Genomic DNA, 12,020 nt, shown 5'->3' with positions numbered 1-12,020 from the left:
TTGTTTTATTATATGTAATAATGAAAAAGAAGATAAATAGTTATTACAGGCTTATACCATAAGACAATCACAACGCCTTTCTCTACCAGTCAACGATTAGACTATTCAAAAATACACGAGGCGTTACTACAACAATACAATAATATTCAATTAAAATAAATAACACACATAAATATCTAAATGTTATACAAACAAAGATCTGAGATGTCCCAGTGGTTATAATGTGTTCGTTTAAACCAATGATTGCGGGTTCAAATCTAGGCAAGCATTACTAAATTTCAATGTTAATTTGTGTTTATAATTCTTCTCGTACTCGGAGGTGACGATGATAAATTATGCATGTGTCTAATTTTAATGAAATTTTATCACACGTGTATCCGTTATTGTATGTATTTTTACTATATAAAATGCGTCATTAACTAATCAATATAACAAATCGTGATATTGAATATATCACATATGTATATTTTTTAATAGTCATAGTCATATGAGTCAGCAGATTATTCTGTTAAATCATTTTTTGTTCACACCTGTTAACGTTCTTAGACTTCCTAAAGTTATTATAGCATCATCTTAATGCGTCAGATGGCCTTCATATATTAACCAAAAATCATGTGAATTATTTAAAGATGTATTTCTTTAACGCAATACACAAAGGATGATTATAAAACGTTAATATAAATCTTACAAAAATAATAAATTGTATCGTTTATTTAAATTTTAATGCGTTAATACTTAATGGTTAATTTATGTGACCTTACGAAAAGCCATGTGAAACAAATACCTCTTGTTGATCGAAATGGTTTTTTAAATTTACAAAATAATATATTTCTTATATATGAGTGAAATCTTTAAGTAATCAAATCTTCAGGAAACTGTTGGAAATTTCTAAAAAAACTATAAAATCGTTTATGAATTAACAAGTCGTTTGAATATAGTTGAAGACAAAAGCTACCATTGTTCGACATGCGTTTCAGTAACACTTATTTAATTAAGTATATAAAAAATAGAAAGATTTAATAGAGATTTTGCGACTCATTATGTTTTCAGGTTAAATAACTTTATTACCCATCTAGAACCTTACAGTTCACTTTACAATCAGCAATACATATATCTGATATACAAAGTTTGTATTTTGTGGTATAATCTGCGGCAATACATATCCACATTGACCCAAAAAAGATAAATAAAAACAATGAAAAAATGATGTAGTAAATGGTTAAAACTTTAGTAACATTAAATTGTATTTTAAATATAGAAATAATGTTTACTAATTTTATTCATATATATTTTCGCTTATAAATATTTTTAGTTTCTTTTTAAAGTAAGCTATACTTGTACACCCTTTTGTACTATTCGGCAAACTATTATATAATTTTACCCCGTTAAACAGAATGCGTCTATTACCGTATTTCGTTCTAGGATTATTCTTTTTTTAAACTCAAATCCTATTTTTTAAGTATACATATTATATTAAATTCATATAAGTCGTTAAACAATGCTATGTATTAACACTAGGAAGGAAATGAATGTTTGATTATGTAGCCGTTAAACAATGTTTATGTACAAGACACTGATTGCCAGCAAAAATCAATGTTGACAAGAATTGAGCATAAGTCAACCTCCTGTCACATTACAGTAGTACGCTACCTTCAAGAAAGTGTTAACAACAATTGTACAAAGTTTCAAATCAATTTGAACTGTTTATTTATGGTATTGACAATTAGTGTCCTCCTGACCAATTTTTTGACCTCGACGGTTATTCTCAATGGTGACCATGAATTACGGTGGATATAGGGCAAAGGTTTTTAATAAACAAAAATATACAATTTCTATAATAAAATATTTCGATGTGATTGCAATCTGACTGAAAAGAGTCCAAGCGCAAAATCAATCGCATTTACATGTTTTCGAGGTTTAAAACTGATGACTTCAGACTGTCGTCCACAGAAAACGACTGTACAACATAAAAAAAAAAAATATTGTTCCGCCTCAGTTTTGAATCTTTTAAAATTGAGGAGATTTAGGCTTACAATATTTTTGTCTTAATTATTCTATTCACTACAAAATATTTTCCTCAAAATGTTGTCAACTGTAACGCAAAAATTAAGCTTCTCAAATTCTTAGCAGAATTTTTGGAAGAATAAAACTTGTACCAGTTTAATTCTGTTCTATGACCCATATACGACGACGATTAACCATCATCCGCTAATAATCCGCATCCAGTCAGCTTCCGACACTTATTACAGATCTTCTGCCCACCTGCTGGGCGTATTGCGCAGGTTACTAAATAAATAAAAATACTTAGATAAAATTATACTTATAAACAATCATTCGATATGAATATTATCAATCAAGTGAAGTGATTTATGTACTTCATAAAAAGGTTATAATCACGTTTGTATTGTATCGCTGACGAATGGAGGTACACGCGATGTCCGCTTCGTGATATTATATCTATAGAGACCTTGCACGTTTTGGTATTTAGAGATATAGAGATATTGTTTAAAAACTATAATCGTCTGTAAGTTAATAAACTATTGTTTTGTTTCAAATAATATAGTTGAAGGTTTCAAACACTTCGCTGACTTTTATAACGGTATGGGAATTATGTTTCTAATTGTCGTCTTAGCAATAATATGCTCACAGCAAAATCATTTTTATAGAAACAGTTATGAGACTTAAAGATCAACTTTAACGCTAAGTTTTCTTTCTTATACTTACTAAGAAATTCGAATCTGCATAATATCTAAGATCATTTTATTTTTACCAATAAACTAAATTAATTTTCATTAATAAAATAAAAGTAATTGCAACACAATTTAATTTACCTGGCGGTAAGGCTGCGTGCACACACGAGTAGATACAACTTATTAGAGATATTTGAATTTATTTTAAGTAAAAAACATTAATGGCAAGTAAATAATACGAATGCTAACATGTATACAATTATACATTGAATTTAATTACATACATATGTGTGAATTTAATTGAATATGAATTTAATTACACTCATTTGCATATATGATTGACGAAAAAGAGTAGATAATATAATGTTCTGATATTCAATACTGGTGGTAACCTAAGATCAAAAGTACACACAAAAGACTGTTTATCTGTTTTTTAGTAACGATATTTTAATTATCCCAAGTGTGAACTTAAAATAAAACAACATTTTGTACAGATATTTATTTAACACATAAATAAACGTACGCTACTTAAACCAGTTGCCTTAATTTTAATTATCAGATGTTGATATACTTTGACACGTATGTAAAAATACGTGTAAGACTGTTTCTGTAAATATATTGCTCTGTTTGAATTGTCAATCAATTAAAAACGTAATTAATAAACTCCAAATCTACCTAATGCAGATACCAAAATACTGAGATTCAGTAAAATTCATTCGATATAATTATATGCCCGTTTCTTTCTTGTTTCATTTAAAGAAGGCAGACTCAATGGGCCACCTGTTGCTACGATTTACCGTCGTCAGACGCTTGCATTGATAGGCACACAAACCATGTGGCGCTTTATCCATCGAGTCTGTTATTACACTGAATCAGTAACTCTTTCAATCTTAACCCAACAATACAGACTATTCATAGTCCTTACAAGTAATTTACAAATGGATGGTAACAACATGGATCTACCATTGACCTTTATAGAATGGATACACGGGACTATTAATCTAATTATATCTTTCAATACCTTATATGGTCTTGAAACCGTTATAAGTTGATTAAATACAAACGTGAGTTCTAAAGATTAATAGTTTCGTACAATAGAAGCAGTCTTGCGCATCATATTATATAAAAAAAGTTTCGAATTGGTTTAATGCTACCTTATCGCACTTCAGTCTGTAGTATCTCTTTTCTTATTATAACCCGGTGTTAGATTGTTGACAATTATTAATGAAAGGAAATTTTTAATAAATCGTTATTGAGATTCACTTTGATTTGAATATATGTGAAAGTGGTTATTGGCGTTCGTTCTCGTTCCAAACTCGATCTTCAAAATTTAGCACACGGCTTGGACTTGCTTGTACACAAATAGCTATTTCATACAACAAAAAACAACAACAACAGCCTGTAAATTTACCACTGTTGGGTTAAGGCCTCCTCTCCCTTTGAAGAGATGGTTTGGAACATATTCCACCACGCTGCTCCAATACTTAATGGTAATGGTTAAGATGTACGCGTTCTAACCACTGGGCCATCTCGGCTCTCACAACAAAAAAGTATACTAATATACAAGTTGAATAGTAATAAAGCAAAAAGGTAATTTAAAGCGAATTTTATTTGCAAGTGACATTATTTTCATTCCAATTACAATCGCGGATTTATCTTCACGAAGAGTCGTGACGTGCGGTCGCAGCATCCGCGGTTATCACAGCTATCTCCTCCGGCATCTTCACGATCGGAATGCGCCTGTCTGCCGCCTTTCTGACTTTTCTACATTGCAATTTGCTGTTTGATCAAATCGAAATGTTTTTTAAGCGACTTCAAAAAAAGGAGTGTCCTCAATTCGACCGGTATATATATTTTTTTATGTTTGTTCGCCGATTACTTCGCCATTTATGAACCGATTTTGATGATTTTTTTTATTTAGTTAGAAGATACTCCTGGAATGGTACCACGATGAGGATATCAGAGTCTGATGATGGGATCCTGGAGAAATCGAGGGGAACCCTCAAATGGCACATGTACTGGGTTTTCCATATTTTCTGAAGTTATATTGGCATTTGCTGGCAATCATAATGTTATACTGCTGAGCTGACGATGGAAGGTGAAAGTCCTCAATTACTAGGAGTTACGAAATAGTTCATTCAACATTATTATTCAAATAGTTTTTATATCTTATGAATTGTCAAGCTTTATCAGTTCTAACTGGTTCTAGTCGATTCTAGAAGATTATTCATTACATATTATCCATTACATAATATGCATATTGTATACGTATCAATCTCAAATTCAAATTGAATTTATTTCTGAGCCTTTCCATATCGAACGCAAAAACCTAAAATAATAATAAATAATGCCATTTATTTAGCTTCAATAATAAACAACGATATCTTTTTTATGTCTTTAGTGATTTTTTTGTTACATTAAGGATAATAAATATCACATAATCTTACTGCTAAATGGTAAAGTAAAGTAAAGTAACAGCCCGTAAATTTCCCACTGCTGTGATAAGGCCTCCTCTTCCATTAAGGACAGGGTTTGGAACATATTCCACCACGCTGTTCCAATGCGGGTTGGTGGAATGCACGTGTGACTTAAACGCAAGCAGGTTTCCTCACGATGTTTTCCTTCATTGCCGAGCACGAGATGAATTATAAACACAAATTTAGCACATATATATAGTGGTGCTTGCCTGAGTTTGAACTTGCAATTTTTGGTTAAGATGCACACGTTGTAAGCACTGGGCCATCTCAGCTCTAAATAGCTGCTAAATGGACGATGAATATTTATAAAAGTATAAAAATAGCAGGTAATAGTAAATCGTTAGCAGAACTGATTTCGCTTACGTCATTTATTGACGTAGGTACGTATAGTTCCAATCGTATCCACCTTAATTTTACTTTCAAAGTGGCGATAAGAGTTTCGTGGACAAAACGAGATTTTTCGCAAATTAATGATGATTATCATAGATTATTCATAGTCTCGGCTAATTTGGCGTCAATTTAACATTTAACATCTTAATGTTTATTTGACTATTGTCCTCATTGGAAGAATACAGTAAGAACGGGTGGGATGCAACAAAATCAGGCCAGGAAGTAAACACCATCTATTATATTCTTATATTCTATATGCTATGTTAATATTATAAATGTGAAAGTAACTCTGTCTGTCTGTCTGCTTGTCGCTCTTTCACGACCAAACCGCTGACACGCATTTAATTAAATTTGGTATGAAACAAACTTAAACACAAATGAAGGACATTTTACCTAACATAAGACAACCAACACCCTAAAACGGATGCGAAGCCTCGGGCGACAACTAATATATCATAAAATAAAATAGAAAATAAAAATAAAAGAGATAAAAGGCTAGCGTATAGGCATATATGTTAAATAAAAGTATCGTATTTATTTATATCACTAATAGTTGTGCGGATGAATATTAATCGACATATTAATACAAAATAGCTGGCAGGTAATCAGCATAATAACTTTTAGATCCTTAAAATAATAAGATCGGTGGGTGTGTCTGACGTACAGTATTGATGACGATATCAATTTATAAACAAACACGTCGGACAATAATTTATGCATCTCAATTCCAAGGCTTCTTTAATGACCGTCAAATTCCAATATCGTGTTTAAAAAAATAGAATCGAAAGATTATTCGTCATTGAGGACCAATAACAGCTATATAAATTCACAAATACTTACATACTACATACTTACATTTTGTTAGTGGTAGGGCTTTGTGTCTGGGTAATGGCTAGGAATAACTGGTGAGTGGGTGGTACCGACCACCCACTCACCAGTTATTCTACCGCCAAATAACAGCACACAGTATTGTTGTTTTCCGGTTTGAAGGGTGAGTCAGCCAGTGTAACTACAGGCACAAGGAACATAACGTCATAGTTCCCAAGGTCGGTGGCAAATTGACAATGTAAGGAATAGTTAATATTTCTTACAGCGTCATTGTCTATGGGTGGTGGTGAACACTCTCCATCAGGTGGCCCATATGCTCGTCCGCCAACCTATACCAGTATATGTATAAAACAATTGAACAGAATAGAGATAACTTAAGAGTTACGCTACCTACCCGTCCCTCATAATCTCACATGTTATGTTATATACATAAGTAAGTTGTTATGCTGACACTGTTTGAATGATAACTCACAGCTTCTCAGCTTAGTTAATTAGACTTCGTTAGATCCGTTACGTAATGAGGATTCAAAAATGATAATTTAATGCATCTATAATCTACTTAAGAGTCGAGATGGCCCAGTGGTTAGAACGCGTGCATCTTAACCGATGATTGCGGGTTCAAACCCAGACAAGAACCACTGATTCATGTGCTTAATTTGTCTTTATAATTCATCTCGTGCTCAGCGGTAAAGGAAAACATCGTGAGGAAACCTGCATGTGACAAATTTCATAGAAATTCTGCCACATGTGTATTCCACCAACCCGCATTAGAACAGCGTGGTGGAATATGTTCCAAACCTTCTCCTCAAAGGGAGAGGAGGCCTTTAGCCCAGCAGTGGGAATTTACAGACTGTTGTTGTTGTTGTTTGTTGTATAATCTACTTTATTCACCTGACCTGACACCTACGTTGAATTAGTTTAACTCTAATGAGACTAAGAGGTGCGTTGTTTATAAATAAGGGTAACCAATATGAATTTGACTTAAATACTAAATGTTGACTCTCCAGTCAATCTCGATTCAATCTGTAACTTACACACACTTTACAGTCTGTCCTGATATTATAAACTATCATAATGAAAGTTCCGTGTCCTTATATTAACAGTATAGCTTCACTTAAAATAGTTGTTAAATGTCGATTCATAATTCCTCGTAAAAGTCTACTTGAATAAAGAATATTTTGATTTTTGATTTGATTTGTGGAAAATCAAATAAAACTTACCGCTTAACAATGTTGATATGATTTGATATCACAGTGTACCTTACACGGTGCCCGGCGAGCCTCACGAACTCGAGGTCAAACGATTCACCTCATAGCTGCCGAGATATTTGTAACTTTATTTGTTATTTAATAAGGAATAGAGGTCAAGTTCATTTCCTTATACATGTTGAATTTTTCTGATTGTCTCAGCCATGGCCCAGAGTTAAGAACGTGAATCTAAACCAGAGATTACGGTTAATAATTATTCTCACTCTTAGCTTGCCACGAGAGTTAATCGAAATCAAAATGTATCAGACGAAAATATGCCACATAAATGCCTCATAAATAAATAAATAAACATTGGACAACATCACATACATTACTCTGATCCCTATGTAAGCAGCTAAAGCACTTGGGCTATGGAAAATCAGAAGTAACCGTCGTTTCTTCTGATTTTCCATAGCCAGCGGTAGATTTATCACAAACACCAGAACCAAGACAACATAAAAAACTAAACAACGATTTCTTCATCGACTCGGCCGGGAATCGAACCCGGTACATCGGAGTGGCGTACCCATGAAAACCGGTGTACAACACTTGACCACGGATGTCGTCAAATTAAAAAAAGAGACTATAACATTTGCATGATTTTTTTTTTATATTAAAATTTGTACTTTATAATATGTTTTTATCAAACGATGACAGACTTATTTGAAACAAACACACAAATATATGTACCATATGTTAAATACGATAAATAATACATGACCAAGCAAATTTTTTTTAAAGAATCGACATTTTATACGTCGCTGCAAATTGTTTCGTACTGAGGTCATCGCAATTTACAACAATCATCGGAATTGACTATTAACTTAAAAAGGTCATTATTTCTGTCATAGTTCAGTACCAATAGTTACAGTAGTCCTGGGCAATGACTGTGGGTTCATAACCGGACCAGAGCATCTGAGCCTCGGCGTGTTTGATTCTGCTGTATTCACTAATTGGGGCAACGTGGGATTAGGTTTCGAATATTATTACTAATTATCAAGTTTAATTTATCGTTACTTGTACATATTTTATTACATTTAAAGCTTTTTCTTATTATTTTCTGTAGCGGCAATTTCTTCTTCTAGGCTATATTAATATAAAAAATATTTAGTACCATTATTTGGACAAGACTCAGCACAAACCTTAATGAAAATCAAAAGACCGCTAAAAAGCCTTTGAAGACAAAGAAACGCACTATAAGCTGAATCTGTGTTAGTTCAAGCAGTTGTCTTTAGCAGTCTTTCCGAACGGATATGCCTGGAGTACCTTCAATCAATCTATTAATTCCTAGAAGGCAGACAACACACCTGACAGCCTTCTATTATTGCAAATATGGATTGTGAGAGTTACTTTCCATCCGGCGAGGCTGTTAGTTCGATATTTTTTTTAACTGATATACATACATTTTCACGTTTAATCGACTCTATACAGAAACAGACAGATAGCCTATGACATTATGTGAAATAATAAAAATAAAAAAAAATAAAAAATAAACTCTCCCTTATTGAGTTATAACAATAATTGAGGTATTTACATTATTGAGAGTGAAATTGAATGGCAATTGTACTCCTAGATTCAATTGAAGTATTTACAGCGGCTCGCTACAGTCGATCGCAAAATGTACAACAAGCTCATACGGTCTCCAGTCGTACTTCTCTCCGTGCTTTGCATTGTCTCGGCTAAACCAGTATGTATATATATTTATAAAAATAAACCGCTCTATTTAAATTTGAAAGATTATATTCATACAGGTACATTTCTTCAAATCGTCAAGATCTTAAAGTTGTAAAAAGAGTAACTACTGAGTTTCTTGCCGGTTCTTCTCGGTAGAATCTACTTTCCGAACCGGTGGTAGCTTCACTTAATTGTAAAATGACGATTCATAAGTGCTTGTAAAAGCCTACTTGAATAAAGTTTTTTTTTTGATTATATATTAATTATTAATTATTGTAATAATTCATAAATTATTAAACAATGTTTTTACCCTGGATATATGTATACCTTATATTGTCTTGTATTAATATAATATTGGCAATATAATGAACCCGTGGACAAAGGCCACCAATGCTAGCGACTGTTGAAAAAAACCTTGCTACTCCTTATTACTTTATGTCGCCGGTTCGTCTTAATTTTGAGGTGAATCTTTCCAAATCATTGGTAGAATTATTAGAATCAAATTCAAAAAGTAAAAATTCTTATTCAAAATAGAAGTGATAGTCAAAAATCTACCACCTGTTCGGAATTTAACATCTCAGACCTGCGAAGAACCGGCGAAAGAAACTCAGCGGAATCAATTGGGAATGAATAAGAAAGTGTCAAAGTTTAAATAAACATATTCGAAATATAATTTTAATTTTACCTACAAGCCAACTGGAGCTCTCCAATTGCGCCTGGTAAATGTCATAATTGTATCCTGTAGTCTAATTTTAGTCAATATTCAAGTAAGATATTCTGTTCTGACTTCTAGTTGTCCATAATACAACCGGACCATCCGCCGCTGGCCGCCGAGCTGAGCTCTCGTGTGGCCGCACACACGTCCCGGCTGCAGGAACCCAAGCAAGACGCGCGTCTCCCCATCCCCACGGCGCAGGAGCTGGAGGCGGTCAGGAAGGTTGCGCAAGTCCTCGTAATGCTCGGCCAACAGGTACTCGGATAGGGTATGTCGACGGTTTTCCATTCATTACGTCATCATCACTACTTTTTTATTTCTTACCATAATATTATGAAGCGATTAGGAAGATCTAAATATGTGTAGAGGAGAAATGGCATAAAAGAGCCAGGTTTTATAGCCACTTACATTATTTCGGTGAATTATCAACGGATTTGGTTGGTTATTTAATTTTTGAGTGGCTATATTGATTTCTCGACACCCACAAACATTTGATAGTTCACCGAAACCAACGAATGCCAGCCCATCGAATCAGTTGGTATTTCATTATGGTCAAGTATAGATACTCGGTGGTAGGGCTTTGTTCAAGCCCGTCTGGGTAGGTACCACCCACTCACCAATTATTCTACCGCCAAATAACAGTACTCAGTATTGTTGTGTTCCGGTTTGAAGGGTGAGTGAGTCAGTGTAACTACAGGCACGAGGGATATAAAATCTTAGTTCCCATGGTTGGTGGCACATTAACGATGTAAGAAATAGTTAATATTTCTTACAGCGTCATTGTCTATGGGTGATGGTGACCACTTAACATCAGGTGGCCCATATGCTCGTCCGCCAACCTATACTATAAAAAAAATTAATTATAGACCGAGTTTGTGCATATATTTGGCTTTGGAGCTACATATATATTAAACGAAACAGTAATATATAAATTAATAAGCCACTGAATGATCAGATCGACATGATCACTGACATCAGAATGTTTATAATTTTAGGTAATACCAGCTCTGATCGGTGGAACTGGACCAGGAAATGGGGGCGCAACAGTTACGGAGATACCCAACGATACGGTTAATAGCATTTAAAATATATTTAGATAAAAAATGTAAGAACAATTATATTAATGGGGAAGGGTTTATAGATAAAAGGGAATCACAAGTAAGGCGTGAAAGTTTGCTCAAAAGTTAACCAAACAGCTGCTAGATTTATTTGTTTCAAAATGATGTAATGTTAAAATTCATTTCATTTATGCCAGTATTAATAACATCCTATCATAGTTCATCCCTGATACTAGAGATATTTTTGCACATAATACAATATGTTCTGTATTTTAAAAAATACTACATATTATTTTCTCATGCAGGTAATTTTTTTTGCATTTATCTTATATTATCTTTGAAAATATTTTGTTACAGATAATCATTTATCTTGTTAATTTAATTACCAATGTACAATTACCGTTTGATAGCATGCAAAAATGTATAGATGTATTTACTACTTAATAATCTTAGCATGTAAGGATGTACAAAAGGGAATAACAGGTAAAAAGCGACTTTCGTTATAGTTATGAGTAAATAATTATTGAACTGAGAAATTGTTTGTTTATTAAAAAAGAAAACGTATGTTACTTTATGGTTGATAATGATCATGTCGCCAAATTTTTTTCAGGAGACGTCATTCAAGTTTCCATGCACAAAATTTGAACATTTATAAATAATTATTATTGATATCAAAATGCGTCAAGTGATTGAACATGAATACACAGTTAAAAAAATAAATTTAAAAATAGAAAAACACCCCCTACATTAATTTTATTGGTGGTTAGATTATTTACATGTCTAGAGATGTCGCACTACAACAAACGACCCAACTTTATTCCAGTGTGATCGACAGGTAGGTTTGTGTACTTTACGAAAATTGTGGCTAATTTTTGTCAGTGCGTTTTCAGCTTTGACAGTCCGTCTAAACATAACAAACACAAAAAAAAACAAAATATTGG

At 33.2% G+C, this 12,020-nt stretch overlaps 1 protein-coding gene across 1 annotated transcript; it reads left to right on the top strand.

Moving 5' to 3' along the window:
• The first annotated feature begins 9,225 nt into the window (after positions 1 to 9,225).
• On the top strand, positions 9,226 to 11,535 carry LOC124538605. The gene is made up of 3 exons (XM_047115719.1): positions 9,226 to 9,319; positions 10,100 to 10,276; positions 11,017 to 11,535. Exons 1-3 carry the CDS (start codon positions 9,251 to 9,253, stop codon positions 11,104 to 11,106), a joined length of 336 nt encoding a protein of 111 aa, XP_046971675.1. The 5' UTR covers positions 9,226 to 9,250; the 3' UTR covers positions 11,107 to 11,535.
• The last annotated feature ends 485 nt before the right edge of the window (positions 11,536 to 12,020 follow it).

Source organism: Vanessa cardui, chromosome 20, assembly GCF_905220365.1.
Source record: "Vanessa cardui chromosome 20, ilVanCard2.1, whole genome shotgun sequence".
Classification (NCBI taxonomy): Eukaryota; Metazoa; Arthropoda; class Insecta; order Lepidoptera; family Nymphalidae; genus Vanessa; species Vanessa cardui.
Note: the sequence above shows the minus strand (reverse complement) of the source record. Positions and strands in the feature narration are given on the sequence as shown.